Raw genomic sequence first — 17,925 nt, 5'->3', positions numbered from 1 at the left:
ATTCCTCTTTTAGATCATGAATGTGGGCATTTCAATTGTGGCTATTCCTATGTACTGGGAGAAATATGAGCAGTGGCTGTACCAACAGCTGTTTGTACTCTATATAGAGTAGAAGTTGGACAGAGTGGGGGATAGCTCCTGCCTGTGCTGGTGGCTGGATGACTCTCCAGGACTAGAAAGACTCCATGAACAAATGTTCTCACCACTAACTTGGTCAGGACTTGCAAGCAATATACTGAACAAATCCTGGGCATAGTCCAGTGGTTATCTCAGTCTGAAGCTAATGGCAGTTTTCATATGTTTACCTAAATATAAGGTTTAAAAACATATCCAGCAAAATTACATGGCAATTGGCCTTGGTGCATTGGTGTGAGAAAATCATCCTGGGAATATTTAATCTGATAATCAAACATACAGTATTGAAAAAAAACCAATAAAAAACAGAAGTCTAATAATCAAATATCTATATTTGGATCCCTGATATTGTGGTCTGAGCTTTTCAGTCTCAAAATGAAAAGCAGTTTTACACCAAAGCATAAAATTGATCTATCCATGGTTCCTCACTTATTCATAAGAAACACTGTGACATCCTCAAAACCTGAATCTCCAAGGCCAAAGGGAGCAACAAGGTACGTGAGTCAAAATCAACAAGAATACCTCAAAGGATAAAGTTCTTTTTATTATGAATGAAAGTACTCAAAGCCTAATTCTGTTAAGGGGTGAAATGCCTGACCATTTTCTGTTTGAATCTCATTACCACCTTAGAAGTCATGATGAGCTTCCAGCATAACATTGTCAGGTAGGAGCAGGTGGATGGCTAACAACCATCCAAATTAGGAACTCAGATAAGAAGACTATTTTGACATAACTCCAGCTTCAGAATGAACTTTGTATGGAATTAGGCTTTAACTGAAGGAGGAATCTTTTTGTATCTATGCTCTCCTGTTACCTGACCATACATAAGGATGCACTGGTGATTTTTGTCCACCAGGATCCAAGAGCCTTGTCTGCAAACCTGTCTGTCAGCCACTCACTAGAATGCACAGATTTAGTTTGTTCCAGGTACAGGTCTTCGCATTTGCCTTTGTGGAACTTCATGAGGTTTCCATCAATCAATTTCTTCAGCATGTCAAGGACCCCCCAAATAGCTGTCCTGCTCTCCAGTATATCAGGTAGTGTCCCCAGTTTGTTGTCATACAGTCTTGCTAAGTCTACATTTCATCCCTCAAGCTGCTCTTATTACCAAACTGTGTGAGTCTTAGCAATGATCCTGTAGAAGCATTGCTCATAACCAGTCCCTGCATTCAACAGCTTGAGTTCCCAGTACTTTGTCCTGTGGTTCTGAAAAATCACTTTCCAACTGAGTAATAAAGATCTCTATTCAAACAAAGGACACAGAAAATAACCGAGTCATACACTCTATATTTTAAAATAGGAAGAACCTAAAGTAAAATGAAAATAATAAGAAAACAAGATTGCAATGACAATATAAAGAGACAGAAAGTTACAGGCATAGATTATGAACTCATGTTATGTTGATAGTGGCTGGTCTTTTAACTTGTAAGTAACACATTTAATCTTGAGGAATAAGGTTTTGGACGTGCTCACGTTCTTTGAGATTTCTTTGGATTATGAGTCTATGATTACAATACACCACTCTGTATATCAGTCTGTTGTCTACTCCATTCTCAATTTTCTAGTTGTCTCTATGTATGTTAAGAAATCTGAGGAAACTTCAAGTATGAATGGGCATATTCTTGTCTAGAACAATGACATTCAGGCATCAGAAATCTCCAGAAACGTTCTATTACTGCCTATATACTCTTATTATTTTTAATATGATTTTTAAAAAGATATTACTTTTTGCACTGCTTATGCATTTTAATCCCTGACTTTCTGCAGAGCTGAGTTGGTGAACTAAAAAGTACACTTTCAGGTTCCTCATTTGTTTTTACTATTTTACTACTTCAGTGACTACTGCGATCTGCTCAGTTTCAGATATTACTGACTGCATTTTGCACTCCATCATCTGAAAGGAAATTAAAACTTCTGTTAGTTTTATACATGCAGTTAAGTTAACTTACTTATGTGTAATTCTGAGAATATTTCAACTTACGTTGCATATTTTATGGAAATATTTCACTTTTTTTTTTTTCTTATCTGATAAGCTTTCCTTAGAAAGACAGAATATTCAAATGTCAAAACCTCTGTAATGGTGACACATGATTTTCAGCCTGGCTTGAGGGAGAAAGTGTGCTTTTCTCCAACACATTGATCACAGATAGTTTAGAAGAATTAGAACAAAAGGATTAACTTCATTTGGGTATGTACCTAGGTGAGTACACTTTGGCCTGAAGCTCAGCTAACTGATCAGGCCTTGAGTGGAGGCATATGCATGTCCCACTGGCAAAGTTCATCCTGCCCAGATGTAGAGAAGCAGCCTGACTGGGCTGTTTGTGGCTTTGCTTATGGAACCGATGTTGGTGGCAGTATGATGCTAGTAAAGGCATCCATGCTGCTCTGTGTGACTGGCTATCTCAGTCTCCTCTGTGCAAGTTGGTGCACATGTATGCCTTGTATATGACCTAGAAACCCCCAGGGGGTAGAGGAATATGGCATTTGACTTCCCTTAACAAATTCCCAGCTGATTTTCTTTTGTAGTTCCATGATATATGGCAAAGGAAAGAGTTATTCTTTCTTTTAAGTTCCTTACCATTTAAATATTAATTTTAAACCTGCAGTAGAGTCTTAGTTTGCATTTCATGCATTTAATATAAAATGGAAACAAGCCTACCTCTGGATTTACATCAGGCTGTCCATGAAATGGATTTTTTGGCTTTGGGATTTGTGGAAATGTTGCTTTCCAATAACCAGTTCTGGAGTTCAAAAGAGACAGAATAAAAAAGAAAAATTAAGTTACCAGCATGTGTAAAAACCACTTCACCCTTGAACCAGCTCTTATCTTCCTCCTCCAGAGTAGAAGAGAAATGAAAATTGTCTATCATCACAGCACAGAATTAATGCATGTGAGAAAAACACTGCAAATTTGGATGGTAATAATTTTCTTTTTTGTTAGATTGAAAATACTTATTTTCTTCTTTGAAAGAAAAAGGAACTTACTATTGTCATCTTCTTTAAGTCACTGCAACCAGTGTAAAGCAAATATAAAAGTTTTAAAAATAAAATTATAAAAATTTTAAATTTTATACAAAGTGCAAGATAAGGTAGACTATCCTTTATTAATTTCCCTTCCTCTTGCATAGTTTATTTCAGGAAGAAATTTGCTTAGCTTATGCATTCTCATTAATTCAGCTTGCTAGAACAATCCTAACGAATGTTACAAGATCTATGTACAAGATCTATAAGTACAGTCAGCCTGTGTGTTTGCAGTAAGTACATTTCAAGAAATCAAATCTTTTGACAGTCTACATGTTGGTAAGCATGGCTTTAAAAAAGCAGATATCAGATGAAGGAACCTCCAGAATGACCTGTCTGGTGGACAAGGGAAAGGTTAGACTTCAGCAAAGCTTTTGACACTGGCTTGGACAGGTACTCACTTCACTGGGTAAAGAACTGGGACCTGAAAGGAGATTGTGGTGAGGTGGGGTTCAGTCTCTTCTCCCATGTAACTAGAGATAGGATGAGAGGGAATGTACTCGAGTTGAGTGAGGGGAAGTTCAGGTTGGATATTAGATTTCTTTTCCAAAAGAGTGGTGAGGTGCTGGAACATGTTGCCCAGGGTGGTGGTTGAGTCACAGTCCTTGGAGATGTTCAAGAAATGTGTAGATGTGGTACTAAGTGATTTGGTTTAGTGAAGAAATATTGTTGGTACTTAGACAGTTGGACTAGATGATCTTAGAGATCTTTCCCAACCTTAATGATTCTGTGATTCTATGATAAGTGATGGAACATAATTGCCTTTCTTGCCATGTTAACAGTAGAGGCTCTTGAAAAAACATATGACTCATCCAAAGAGAGTCTTCAGTTATCACAATTATAGTGTCTGCTTTGAGAACATCTTATTGGTTTGGCTTCTGTCTGGCTGTGAGTGAAAATGTGCTTCAGAGGCATCTCAGCATAATTTATTTGTTTAAGAACTGCAGGTGCTTCACACATTCATACAAAATAAAATAAAAGTATGGATTATGTATACCTTCTGCAGAAGAAAATTGTAAAGATAGCTACTGAGAGTGTTGCAACTGTGAGTACAGGTAAAATCCATACTGAAGAAGAAAAAGTTTCTTCATTTCCTGGAAGAGAAACAGTCACAGATTATTGCTGTTAACAAAAAGCAATATATGGACAGCTGTATCAAACACATACTCTGACTGATGAACATCAGTCTGAAAGGTTTATCCTGAACTAAAATGCAACTCTTTCATTTAGCATTTTATCTGTACATTATTTCCGGGAGAGATTAGCACCAAACCTGTTTGTTAGTCCTCAGCGCTGAGCAGGTATGATGTGCTACAGTTTCAAATATACAACATTTTTTTTAATCAGTTTCCAGTGTTAGAATGTTAAGAGATGAATGAATTATCTCTCTCCTTCTCAGTAACATGGAACGAAATAAAATGTTTACATATACCTCATATTTTAATTTGTCTGTAGGTGCACAGCCTTGTGTGAGGTAGATAGGTCATAGCTGAAGGAAGGATAAGTCAAGGTAAAGAATTTTTATTCTTACCAAACTCAACAGCTGCACTCCACTCCCCCCAGTCTTCCTTCACTAGGCACCCATGGCCAGCTGCTCTAATCTTCACTAGGTTCTTCTTTCTCATGTTGGGATTTTGAACTATGTGGCTTGTACTAATTTCCTAAGCAAACAGACAAGATCACAATTGGACTGAGTTTTTCATTGCTGAATGTCTAGATGTTGACAACACGCAAGCTGCATTTACCAATGAGATTTATCAAGGTATAAGATAATTCCCTGTTAGGTCAGATTGTTGCTATGGAGCAAAAACCAAATATGCACTTGTTTTCTAAGTATGTAGTATGTATGTATCTATGTGTGCATCCTTTCAAATATAGCCTATCATTCCATAAATTTTGCTTTCTAAACTTCCAACTTTTCAACTTTTACATGTTAATGTGTAATTTCTTATGAAATTACATTATCAGTAAGTCTGATTTATTTATAATTTCCCTTGCTACATTGATGGAAGCAGAAAAATATCTTGAATTGTCTTGTATTAACACTGCTAAAATTCTACAATGCAAAGAATAAATCATCTGCATGTAGCTCAAGTTCTGGTCTTTGTAATAGGACTCCTTAGGTCAAACAGAAGTTCCAGTTCAACTTTGTAAAATAAGAAGACAGCAGTACCTAGTTTCACTAGAACTTCTCAAAATATTATCTCTCTTAGATGCTTTTAGAATAGGGGTGAGATGTGCAGGCTGCACTGAGTAGAAGAAGGTGCAGCATACCTGCAGAACAGGCCCCAGTCCAAAGGGCATTTTTTGGTCTTTGTGTCTTCGTAAGTCCATTTAAATTCCTTGAAGGATTTTTCTTGGTGTCTCCTTTCCCTTCTGTCACTAATGTGTATCTTCAAATTCTGACTCAAACATTTGAGAGGAAGAAGGAACAGTGCAATATAAAATAGAAGGTTTTATAAAATAGTTACAGAACAGTAACTTCAAATGGAATATCACACATTTCTTTGAATGTGTGTTAAATGACATGAATATCATAAATATTTAGCAGTTAGACGCATTTAAGAAATTCATAAATATTGTAAAGAATTGAACCAACGCTAAATGCATATACATGCTATTTAATTTTCACAATTGACTATGAAACTAACACACATTGCTGATAAATAGAAAAAGCAAACTTACTTTTATAGAACTTTTTTTGGTCCACTCTGCAGAGTTATCCTGTAAAACAAGAGAAAACTTTTATTTTTGTGATTGCTTTTTTTAAAGATACTAATTTTAATCAACTATCTGTCACCTTTCTCTGCATTGCTAGCTTACCTACTTGACAGTTTGTTTTGAAGAACTAGTAGTTTACATAATACTTAATTTCTGATATATGATTCAACTGCAATGCCAAGTTTATGTAGTAACTAATGGTTCTATTGTAAAGTATTTGTGTTCCTTACCACAAGAACTGAGAAATAAATTTTATTTCAGATTGGTGATTGCACTGAAATGCAACAAAAACAAACCTGGTTTGAATTGAAACAGTAACTTTATCCTTACACACACCAGAAAAAAATCCTTTAAGGTCACAGAATCATAGAATGCTTCGAATTGGAAGTTACTGCTAAGATCATCTATTTCCAGCCCCTCTGATATAGGCAGGACACCTCACTAGACCAGGTTGCTCAAAACCCTGTCCAGCCTGGCCTTGAAAGCTTCCAGGGAAGGGGCATTCACAACCTCAATGGGCAACCTATTCCAGTGTCTTACCACACCCACATTATTCAAATAATTTCTTCCTAATACCTAGTCTAAATCTACTATCTTCCATTTTAAAACTGCTTCCCCTCATCCTATCACTACATACCCATATAAAAAGTTCCACCCCCCCCCAGCTTTCCTGTAGGCCCTCTTCGGGTACTGGAAGGCCACGATAATGTCTCCTCAAAGCCTTCTCCTCTCCAGACTGAAAAGTCCCAGCTCTCTCAACCTGTCCCCATAAGGTCATCAGCCCTCTGGTTAACTTTGTGGCCTTTATCTGGACCTCCTTCAACAGCTTGATGTCCTTGTGTTGGGGGCCCCAGAACTGGATGTAGTACTCCAGCTGGGGTCTCATGAGAGCAGAGTAGAGGCTCAGAATCACCTCTCTCGAGCTGCTGGTCACACTTCTCTTGATGCAACCCAGGATACAGTTGGCCTTCTGGGGTGCAATCACACACTGCTGTCTCAAGTTGAATCTTTCATCAACAGACACCCCCAAATCCTTCTTCTCAGGGTTGCTTTCAAGCCATTCTCCACTCAACCTGCATCTTTGTTTGGGACTGCCCTGATTTGGGTGCAGGACCTTGCATTTCAGCTTGTTGAACCTCATGAAATAAGTTTTTCTTTCAAAATCTATTGCTCACATGTTTAAAAAACTCCAAACACTATGCTTAATTGTAAATGCTAAGAAAATGCCTTTCCTTTTCCCTCAGATGAAATCATTCAGAACTGACTTGGATTCACAGATATTTCAGGGTTACCTCCATCTACATTTCTGATAGAAAAAAAAAAATCCCTCATCTCTTCTGAGTAGCTATAATGACCACTATGTAGCATAATGAAAACACACCACTAATGATTGGCAGTCTATATGAAAATCTCCACAAGCCTGTGGCTTTGGAGTTTTTTGTTTATTTGCTTTTCTTTTTAATTATTTTGAGTTTTGTTTTTCTCCATTGTAAAATGAAATTAATTCAAATGTTTCCTCAGGAAATAATTGTATGCATGCTGTACACACACTCATGTGGCACCTGAGCATGTGGTGCAAAGCATTCTGTTGTACAGAAAAACACGTCCTTGAATCCCTAAATCAGCTAGCTTGAGCAGAGGGGGAAAATGGAACCATACAATCTCCCTTTAGTGCTTATACTAATGTCATACATGAGAAAGACAGTCACAGAATTAAAGAACCATAGAGACTGAAAGGGACCTCTGGAGGCCATCCAGTCCAAGTCCCCTGCTAAGCAGGTTCCCTACATCAAGTCACACAGGTAGGCATCCAGGTGGGTTTTGAATATCTCCAGAGAAGGAGACTTCACAACACCTGAGGGCAGCCTGTTCATGGTCATTGTGCTATCCTTTTTGTTTTCTCTCAATGCAAGTAATTTCCAGTTGTAAAAATAAAGTTTAAAAGTTTACTGTCACACAAATATATGTTGGTTGCAGTATATTAGCAATGAAATATTTCACTGTAAAACAATATTATCAAAATCTTGCTCTCACTTTATACCTCACAATTGGAAAACAATACATTTTGCAATGCAGTAATTACTTATATTAATTATGGAAATATTAGGCAATTTGGACAGCTATATATTTAATATTATTTATAACCTAATATTAATCACATTAAAAAATATAAAGAATTCTCTATTGCTTTACTGTGATTTCTCTTCATGCTGAAGAGCATAAATATATCAGTATAAAGGGCAGCACTCATTTTCTACAAAGGCAAGGGGATTTGAAGAAGCCATACAGTTCTGTAGCAGCTATCCGGGATCATCTGTGAATTAGCAAAACTGCATCCAGACCAAGTTCTGAACAGTAACTCCAGAGAAGGGCAGCACGAGCCTCCCAGTGGCTGCCTGGCTGCAGTACAGGCAGGCTATTCCTCCCTAGTCACTGTCAGCCACCTCTTCGTCACCTGCCTAAATTCTGCCACAGGTATAGTGCACCTACTCTCCTTCCAGTGTGACTGCAGTCTCTCACTGTTTCCTCACTCCTTTTTGCTCCCAAAGATTTGTCAAATCTGTCTGCTTTCTCTCTCATTTATTTTCATAATATTATACATTGTCAGCTGCTAAATCAACATGTGTATTGCTTCTGTAGGTTATCTGGTAAGCTAGTTACATTCTGAATGTACAGAAATTTCAGGTTTTTCCGTCAATTCAATTGCTTAACCAAATCACCAATTTTCACCCAAAATTTGCAGCTCACCTCTACCTTATCACAGACATTCAGGCACCACTGGAAAAAAACAAAACAGCCTAGGCCTCAGCCAAAGAAAGTACTTGTTGCGAGTTTTGTCATAACCAAAGCTGTAATATGCTCAAGCTGTTATTAACCATCTTCCTCCTTTTTGTCCCATGAACTCACAGACACCGAGTGTACCTTCAGCAATATGTTACTCAGGAGAAGATAAAAGTGGAATAAACAAACAAACAAAAAAAAAGATTGCTACCCTAGAATTCAAGAGATCAGGCTTCAGTCTCTTCTGAGACCTTCTTGGAGCTATCCCATGGGCTAGGGTGTTGGAAGGTAAGGGGGCCTGTGCGAGATGGTCAGCAATTAAACAGGGCTTCTTCCAAGCTCAGGATCGGTGTGTTCCTGTGAGTAAGAAATCAGGGAAAGGTGGCAGAAGACCTGTGCGGATGAACAAGGAGCTCATGAATAAACTCAAATGGAAGAGGAACATCCATGAAATGTGGAAAAAGGATCTGTCTGCTTGTAAAGAATATAGGGATGTATTCAGGACCTGCAGGGATGCGATGAGGAAGGCCAAAGCCAACCTGAAATTGGATCTGGCAAAGGAGATAATAAGAAAGGTTTTTCAAAGTATGTCAGCAGTAAAAGACTAGGGAAAATATGGGTCCTCTACTAAATGAGGGGAGTGTTCTGGTAACGGAGGATGCCAAGAATGTGGAGATACTGGATGCCTTCTTTGCTTCTGTCTTCACTGTAGGAACTCCATCTCAGGACTCTTGGACCCTGGAGGTAAGTGAGAGGGTCTGGGAAATGGAAAGCTCCCCTTTGGTGAGGCAGGAGATGGTCTGAGAGTGTCTATGCAACATCAATGTACGTAAATCCATGGGCCCTGATGGGATGTATCCACGTGTGCTGAGGGAGCTGGCAGAGGTGGTTGCTGAAGCACTCTCTATCATCTTTGAAAGGTCTTGGAGAATGGGATATATGCCTGAAGACTGGAGGATAGCCAATGTCACTCTGGTCTTCAAAAAGGGCAAGGAGGAGGATCCGAGGAACTACAGGCCAGTCAGCCTCACCTCCATCCCTGGAAAGGTGATGGAACAGCTTGTTCTGTATGCCATCTCCAGGCAATTGGAAGAGAAGAAGGATATCAGGAGTAGTCAGCATTGGTTCACCAGGGGAAGGTTGTGTTCAACCAACGTGGTTGACTTCTATGATGTCATTACTGGCTGGGTGGATGGGGAGAAAGCAGTGGATGTAGACTACCTTGATTTCAGCAAGGCATTTGACACTTTTCCATGGCATCCTTGTAACAAAGCTGAGGTAGTGTGGAATAGATGAGTGGACAGTGAGGTGGGTTGAGAACTGGCTGACTGGCAGAACTCAGAGGGTTGTGATTGGTGGCGCAGAGTCCAGTTGGAGGCCTGTACTTAACTGTGTTCCTCAGGGGTTGGTGCTGGGTCTGGTCCTGTTCAACATCTTCATCAAGGACCTTGATGAGGGATAGAGTCCACCCTCAGCAAGTTTGCTGATGATACGAAGCTGTGAGGAATGGTTGATGTACCAGAAGGATATGCTGCCATTCAGTGAGACCTGGACAGACTGGAGAGCTGGGCAGAAAAGAACCAGATGAGGTTTAACAAGAGCAAGTGTAGAGTCTCACACCTAGGGAGGAATAACTGCATGCACCAGCAGTACAGACTGGGGGATGACCTGCTGGAGAGGAGCTCAGAGGAGAGAGACCTGGATGTCCTGGTGGATGACAGGTTGGTCACGAGCCAGCAGTGTGCCCTGATGACCAAGAAGGCCAGTTGCACCCTGGAGTATGAGTATGGCCAGAAGGTCAAAGGAGGTGATCCTCCCCCTCGATTCTGCTCCGGTGAGGCCTCACCTGGAGTACCTTATCCAGTTCTGGGCTCCTCAGTACAAAAAAGAGGAATCTCCTGGAAAGAGTCCAGTGGAGGGCCACAAAGATGATAAAGGGTGTGGAACACCTTTCTTATGAGGAAGGGCTGAGAGACCTGGGTCTGTTTAGCCTTGAAAAAAGAAGACTCAGAGTGCATCTGATCCACATCTGTGAATATCTAAGGTGCGGGAGACAAAAGACTAGGCCACACTTCTTAGCAGTGTGTGGTGATAGGACAAGGGGAAATGGCCACAAACTGATGCATAGGAAGTTCCGCACAAATGTGTGCAAGAACTTCTTCATGGTAAGGGTGACAGAGCACTGGAACTGGTTACCTAGGAGATTGTGGAGTCTCCTTCTCTGGAGACGTTCAAGACTCGCCTGGACACCTACCTGTGCAACCTGGGCTAGGGAGCCTGCTTTAGGCAGGGTTGTTGGAATAGATGATCTCTAGAGGTCCCTTCCAACCCCTACAGTTCTGTGATTCTATGAATCTGTGATTGATTCTGTGATTCTGTGAAAATGGAACAGTACAACCTCATGAGGTGCACTAAAAGCACAACAACAATGAAAAATAATGCTACATATGAGGAAGTCTACACGATACAAGAGAGATTTTCTTCTTACCCATGCATACTAGAAAATGTAAAAGTGTGTACTGATGTTTAGTGTACATCTAGAAATTCCTCTTACCTTGGATGTTATTTGGACTTCATATTTAAAACATTTGTCTTTGTTAGAGTGATTTATTTGGGGTCGTTGCCATTGAATAGTGCAAGAATCTAGAGTTTTGTCACAATTGACAGTGACATTTGATGGAGGCATGAGTTTTTCTGAAATGAGAAATTCAAGAATTCAAATAGTTGAAATCATTTAATAGTTTTTTATTAGATTAAAAAAAAAAAGCAATTGTGGGTAACATTTCTGTATTATAAAAAAAGCAATTGTGGGTAACATTTCTGTGAAGAAATATATTTATTTAGATTTATTTTTCTTGGGCTCTCTGTTACAAGGCCAGAGTTCTCTATATCCTGTCTCCAGGAAAAGAAACATGGACAAGGCCAGGGAACATGGTTTAGGGACAGACATCTGATGTTAATCCTAGTGTAAGAATTCTGAAGGTTATTTCATTCTTTAAACTTCCTCACTTGACTTCTGTGATACGACCTTATGGTTCACTTGGTGTCATGAGCCATGCAGCTTATTTCTTCTCCAAAAATACCCATACAGGTTTAAGAATGGCACTTTAAAGAATTGACATCTCCCCTACTTTCACAAATGTGGGCAAAAGTATGGATACTTTCATATTTTGATCATACTCAAGGACTTAATATCTATTGTAACAGCAAAAGACAAGCAGATTCTGATGACTAAAGGAGAAAAAAAGACAGTAGAGGGAATAGTTCGTTAGACTATCTTGCATTAGTCTTTACAGACAGGACTATTCTGTTTGTGGTGGGCCATCTGGTCATGAACGGTCTTACTTCAGTTCTCTGAGTACAGCTTACCTCCTTTTCTTTATAGAATAAAGCTTCGCTTTTTTTTTGGTGGCAATACAAAAGCAGTGGAACTTTGGCAATAGTAAAAATAATTGCACCGGTTACTCCCCAAGTAGGTCACCATACGTGAAAGCACATATGAAAACTTGGGGTCTTTTGTACATATAATCATTTCTTTAGTTAAGAGTATGTTTCCCATGTATGATATCCTCACTGGCAAAGAGGAGGAGTAATTGCTCAAATAGGCTTATCCCAAAAGATCTTTTTAGTTGAAATGTCTTTGGCCATCACTGAAAAGATAGCAGTGTGAAATACCACCTCCTAAATTCTATCAATGTATATGTGATTAAAGTAGATTGCTAAAAAAGCTGAAGCAGGCCACAGCTGTGGAGATTCCTTTATTATTTTTTTCATGGCTCTCTCACTTGAGTAATTGATTTTCTTGTAAAAGCCAGTCTCTCACTTTTGACTCTAGGAATATAGATGGGACAGTGTACTTTTACAGATGATAAAGGAAGTACCCTTGAATGGAAGAACTGTTAAGTTACACCATGTACTTCTCCCAGGTCAATGTTAATGTTGTATGGTACATGTCAAGTAATGGAGTTATTCCATATAAGAAAGGATGGAAAAGCAGTGGCTACAAAGAAAACCTTGGTCCAAAGCAATAACGTTTTGAGAAGTTAAACAAGGAGGAAGTCTGAAGGTCACTGAAGGAATTACTAAATAAATAATAGTTATGATATGTATTTCTCAAAAGACTGGGAAGCTAGAAACTCCAGCCAAGAAAAATGATTCAGAACAATTAAAAAAGGAGGGCATACGCTTCCCCTTTTGTCATCACAAGGACAATGAGAGAAAAGAGATTTGAGGTCTTACCTGTATGGATACCACTCTTAAGGAAAAAAACATTACCAAACTAGGCTGGTAAATGAGTAAATGTATTCTGAACAAAAATTTAGAAAGTTCATAAAATAAATATTGTTACAGATTCTATGGGGAAGTAAACTGAAGTTAAATTCTGCAGCCAAATACTGATCTCAGAAATAAGATAATTTTTAACAGTTTGAAATATAATAGAAAATAGTGTGGAACTTTTTAGAGAAAGTATTTACAAAGTCAGCGATCACCATCTTTAGGATAATAAACAGCTAAATGAGTTGACAGACTGGGCAACACATTTCACCCTAGCTGCACAAGTGAAGATAGAACTGGAGATTTCAGTGAGAATTTTGGAACTCTGGTGCTAACATACAATGGATTTGAATGCTTGCATGGTATTTTAGGTAAATGACAACCAAGCTAGAAAATTTTCACTCTCAGTGTAAGAATTGTTAGGATGGTCAGACTTTGCTTAACAATTATTTCAGAACCTTACTGCTTCCTCTTGTGGTCCATTTTTGCTCTATATTTTTGCCAGCTTTCAGGATAACACCAAATCTTTTCAGAAAGCAGGAAAGACTGTTGCATAGGGAGGCAGTTCTGTCTGAGTGTAGGCTCTATCCCAGGGATAAATGCTCTATTATCATTATGCAATAATAGAAATAAAACAAAGATAATTTACTCACCAATTGTATACAGTTCAATATACTTGTCATAGAACTGGATCAGGGAGTTTTTGCTAGACCCATTCACCAGAAAGTAAGCTTTTTCTATCTTCACATTTTTGAATCTACATCCCATATGTCTGCCATTTTCATCTTTAATGTAAAGCTCACATTCCATTGTGTCATCACCTCTATGAATAACATAATAGATATGTAACAAGTAATTTTAGTTAAACATGGGCACTGTGGTGCATTAAGTGAGAATTCAAGGCTCAAGAAGACCTACTCACTCTGAGTTCTGCCAGTAGAGAAAATATTGAGTATCTCTTGGAGCATTCCTGCCTGCCTGCCATGTGCAGTTCATGAAGGAAATGTTATAAATCACACAGGAGAAGTTCTCAATGGCTGACCCACTAATGCCTGCAAACACAGCAACGTTCATTGTGAGAAAAAAACGTGTGGATTGCTCCAAGCTCTTGGCACATGCTTAGATACAGCAGATATCTGAAACTCTAGACAATTACTGTTTGCATAAGCAATGATAAACTTAATTTTACATAGCTGCATTGAAAGATATTTGAACTGACAGGTATTATGAAAAATCTGATGTAGCTATGTCCTCCAAATATATGATTGTAGTTGTATCTGACAGGATTAGACCCCATGAAGGCCATCTTGCCATAATGTTGCCTGACACCTAAGATGGCCACCCCTACGCCTTGAATTATTCTGATTTCTGAGATTAACATAGCTTCACCAGATCACCGACACTACAAATAACTCTTTAACTTCTAGTCTCAACAAATGTCAAAAGGAGAATAAACATGCCTTTTTAAAAGAAAGGATGACTTAGCCCTCCTTTTACAAGGGAAAAGTAATTTCTTAGAGTTTGATGAGACAAGAAGTAGTGTCATTTTGTATATTCTAATTCCATGTTGCTTAAATGAGCAGATCTTGCACCTCATTTTAACACTCTCCTATCTCTTATCCCTCTCATATAAAAAAAAAAAGGGTAAATTCTGTCAGACCTTTCGTTATCATAGATTGAACACTACAAAGTATTAGGCTTGGCACCATGAGTTACGCTGTTACAAAATTCAAGGTGTCACATGCTTTTTGAGGAAGAATTTAAAAACTACAGCCGCAAACCTACTTCAACTCTATTTTGAATAATGTATTGATGACAGGAAAATGAAGTTAATAAAACATTCAGACAAGAATTTGCAATTAAGAAAATGTCACCAAGCAAAACAGTAACCGAGGGCAAAAACTTTACTGAGTTTCTTACAAGTTGTAGGAAAATAATTTACTTGTCCAATAAATATTGTCATAAGGATGTGAACAAGAAGCTATCCATTTATAGGGAATAGAAGAACTAAGGAAGCAAGCATTTCATGTTTTTATTACACTCAGGCCATTAGTATTCCTTTCCCAAAGTCTAGTGTATTACCTTGAGGAATATACTTGCATGTGACTGAGTATGTATTGTCAGTGCTCTCTGCTGTAACTGAAAAGCTTGCCCCAGTGTGCAGAGGAAGTGCTAGATTTCTACCAAAGATGCAATTTGTGTTCTTTACCTGAAAAATAACATTCAGATGGTTAATTTCTCACTTTTTCAACTAATGGTTTATGTAATACTCCCTGTAGAAAGCTTGTGCTTTCTTTTTAACAGTGAGTTCACTACTAGAGTGAAGTAGGCACCAATATCTCCCTGAGCTAGAGAGCTTCCTTCATAGAAATTTTGGACAATGAACCTTTATCAGCTTAAGGTGAAGACTTTGATGCTTCCCTTCAGGAAATCTCATGACTGAGTAGTGTAAAAAATAGGAACTCCTCCTCTCTTTCCATCTATAGCATACAAAATCTTCTCAAAATGAAGCATATGTTCTGTCATAAAAATCAGCAGATGGCTTTAATGTACTTTATTCACCATTCAAAGACAAAAGGAGATAGCCCAAAAATGACTGCTTAGGTGAGGAGATGGCTTGAGGTTAATCTCCAGTAATATTACACTTCTTAATGTTAGCAGCCAATTTGAACAAATTATGTAAGTGCATAATCTATTTAGTGGTAAAGAACACAGATGTGTGCATCTAAGATAATGGGATACATCTTATCCAGGCAGGACCTGTACCTCTCCATTGACTCCTATTAGAGTTTTGAAGACTAAGGTTTCCACACTTAGATAGTTGAAATGAGGGTGACATGACACTATTCTAATCCATGATTAGTGGTTCAGATGCTAGAAATACACGGAGTATTAAAGGATTCCCAAGAAGTTAGACTTCTGGAAACTGCCTACAGAAACAGTAAATGTGGGATATATTTTGCTTATTGACACAACAGCATAACATAAAATGCTTGAACATTATTTGTGCAAAAAAGGGTGTCAAAAGCAATATTTTCTGTTACAGTTGCTGTTCCTGAACTGTACTTCAAAGATAACCTACTAAATCTGATGCGCAAGAGGTACTGACCAAATAGACTGTGACATTACTGCAGCTTTGGTCTCTAGAGGAACAGAATTTGGTGAACACTGGAGTAATATATGTATTCAGAAAAAAATAATCCCAAGAGAATAACTTCATGACTCGCTTCAAAGAACCTGTACATCTTTAAAAGAAAACCTATTCTAGTAATGTAGTAATTACAAATCAGGTAAAGGTTTAGCTTGCCATCTTCTCTGCATGAGAGCTGAAAACAGACTAAACCAGACACAGAAGTTACCTTTCCATCAAGTCAGAACACTGCTCAAGTAATCCATTCTGCTCCTGTAAGCTATGAAAATGTTGGATCCGTATTAAAAAAGAAAATAAAATCTTATTTCTCTATTTCTTTTAGCTATGCATATGCATTTCCTGTTCTCTTGGGCTAAGATGAGCATGGAACATGCTGTCCTGCAGAATGATCTAGACTGAATGCCTTCCAAGAACATCTAGCTACAGAGCTGCTGGCTGCTCAGGCCCATATTTTTTTAATGTCTTCGCACAGTTTGTCTATTCAAATGTGCTTGCTGTGTTTGAAATACACACAGATAACCTACTTGGATCCCAGGAGCTATTCCAAACAACACTGTTCCTTTACAAGTTTCTATGTCACATGAGTCCCAGTTCTGAGCTACACTACAGCTCCAGTGCCACTGAACACTTATTAAGGTCAGCCAGGGCACATGTATCTAACCCAGTTTTTCCTCTATACTTGATAATTCTCATCTATACAGCATGAGATGCCTCTCACTGAAGTTCCTTTGAAACCAGGAAAATAGGCAATCTTACACTTCAGTCTCATCAAGATCCTGATCCCACGATAGTCCTCTCAGGGCCAGAGTTTCACAAGAATTGTCAGAGGACAGACATATATCAGTACCAAGATGGGCCTCAATAGAAACTAAAAAGAATGGCTAAAACACATCTTATTCCTACCAGTAATATCTTTTTCAGTTACTTAAGAATATGAAGGAAAAAGAGTAAAGTGTAGTGATTTATCTCTGTTAATGCTTCACATAGAAAATTTACCTGTATAGTGACCTCATTACTGTCTACAGTCACAGAACATTCATACTCAGTCAAATTCATGGTGTCGATCCAGCTCAGTTCTGTTTTCCACCAATTCAGCGACAAATTTTGGATGGGTGAATCTGATATTTCCCCTGAGATTATCACACAATAGGATCAGTTAAGTGCAGATTTTTGGGTTACAGAGGTTACTACTTGCCAGGTCTAAGACAAAAGGCAACTGGAGGGCACATATATATAAAGGGAAGTATGTTACACTTCACCTAAGGGGATATCTGCAGGAACTGTTCTACTCACAATTTGTGCACTGCCAATCATCATACATCTGGGCAACCAGCAGCATCCACTGTGTCATGAAGATGAGCCCAAGACACATGAGCATCTTCTCTTCCTTGGAGACAGAAAGCAGCAAAAAATTGTCCAATGTGAAAGATGTCAGAGCGAACTGCTCTCTGAATTGGTCTGGTCTGATCTGCTTGTTTTACCTGCTTCCAAACCATCTGCCTGTCTCAGTTCTTGAGAAAGAAAACATTATATGGACCAGAGACTCTTTAAAATAGATGGTAAGAAGATTAACAAAGTTATTTTTTCTGCAACAAAATAACTTGTGTGATGATTTATAAAGCTGTTGATATGGGAACTGCCCACTTGATGACTGCTGAGGTCTAAAGATTATCTATCAGCTGTACAGAAGGATTAGGATGAGTAGACCTCAAGCATGTGGGTAAATAGCTGCAAACAGAAAATGTCAGAATCTGATGCAGCAAAATCAATCAGCTCCAGATACTCAGTGATCACTATGCTAAGCTTGGTGACAGTGTTAACTCAGTGTACTTTCAAGTGTA

General features: G+C 38.5%; 1 protein-coding gene across 2 annotated transcripts; it reads right to left on the bottom strand.

Moving 5' to 3' along the window:
• Positions 1-1,448: 1,448 nt before the first annotated feature.
• LOC136051697 (granulocyte-macrophage colony-stimulating factor receptor subunit alpha-like) lies at positions 1,449-17,626 on the bottom strand. Of its 2 annotated transcripts, XM_065741257.1 has the most exons (11): positions 17,378-17,626; positions 17,081-17,214; positions 15,016-15,142; positions 13,856-13,985; positions 13,587-13,756; positions 11,213-11,352; positions 5,842-5,880; positions 4,688-4,817; positions 4,154-4,250; positions 2,795-2,876; positions 1,449-2,029 (listed from the first exon to the last, which is right to left on the bottom strand). In XM_065741257.1, the coding sequence occupies exons 1-11, from the start codon at positions 17,460-17,462 to the stop codon at positions 1,955-1,957; spliced, it is 1,209 nt and encodes a 402-aa protein (XP_065597329.1). In that variant the 5' UTR covers positions 17,463-17,626; the 3' UTR covers positions 1,449-1,954. The 2 variants fall into 2 exon arrangements, with proteins under 2 accessions (XP_065597329.1, XP_065597331.1); XM_065741259.1 differs by lacking the exons at positions 1,449-2,029; positions 2,795-2,876; positions 4,154-4,250 and adding an exon at positions 5,431-5,558 and having other exon boundaries at positions 4,703-4,817.
• Positions 17,627-17,925: the final 299 nt, after the last annotated feature.

The sequence above is a fragment of the Cyrtonyx montezumae genome, unplaced genomic scaffold (assembly GCF_038088225.1).
Source record: "Cyrtonyx montezumae isolate F1298 unplaced genomic scaffold, pur_monq_1.0 scaffold_3, whole genome shotgun sequence".
NCBI lineage: Eukaryota > Metazoa > Chordata > Aves > Galliformes > Odontophoridae > Cyrtonyx > Cyrtonyx montezumae.
The sequence above is the reverse complement of the archived record's forward strand: the minus strand, read 5'-3'. Positions and strand labels throughout refer to the sequence as shown.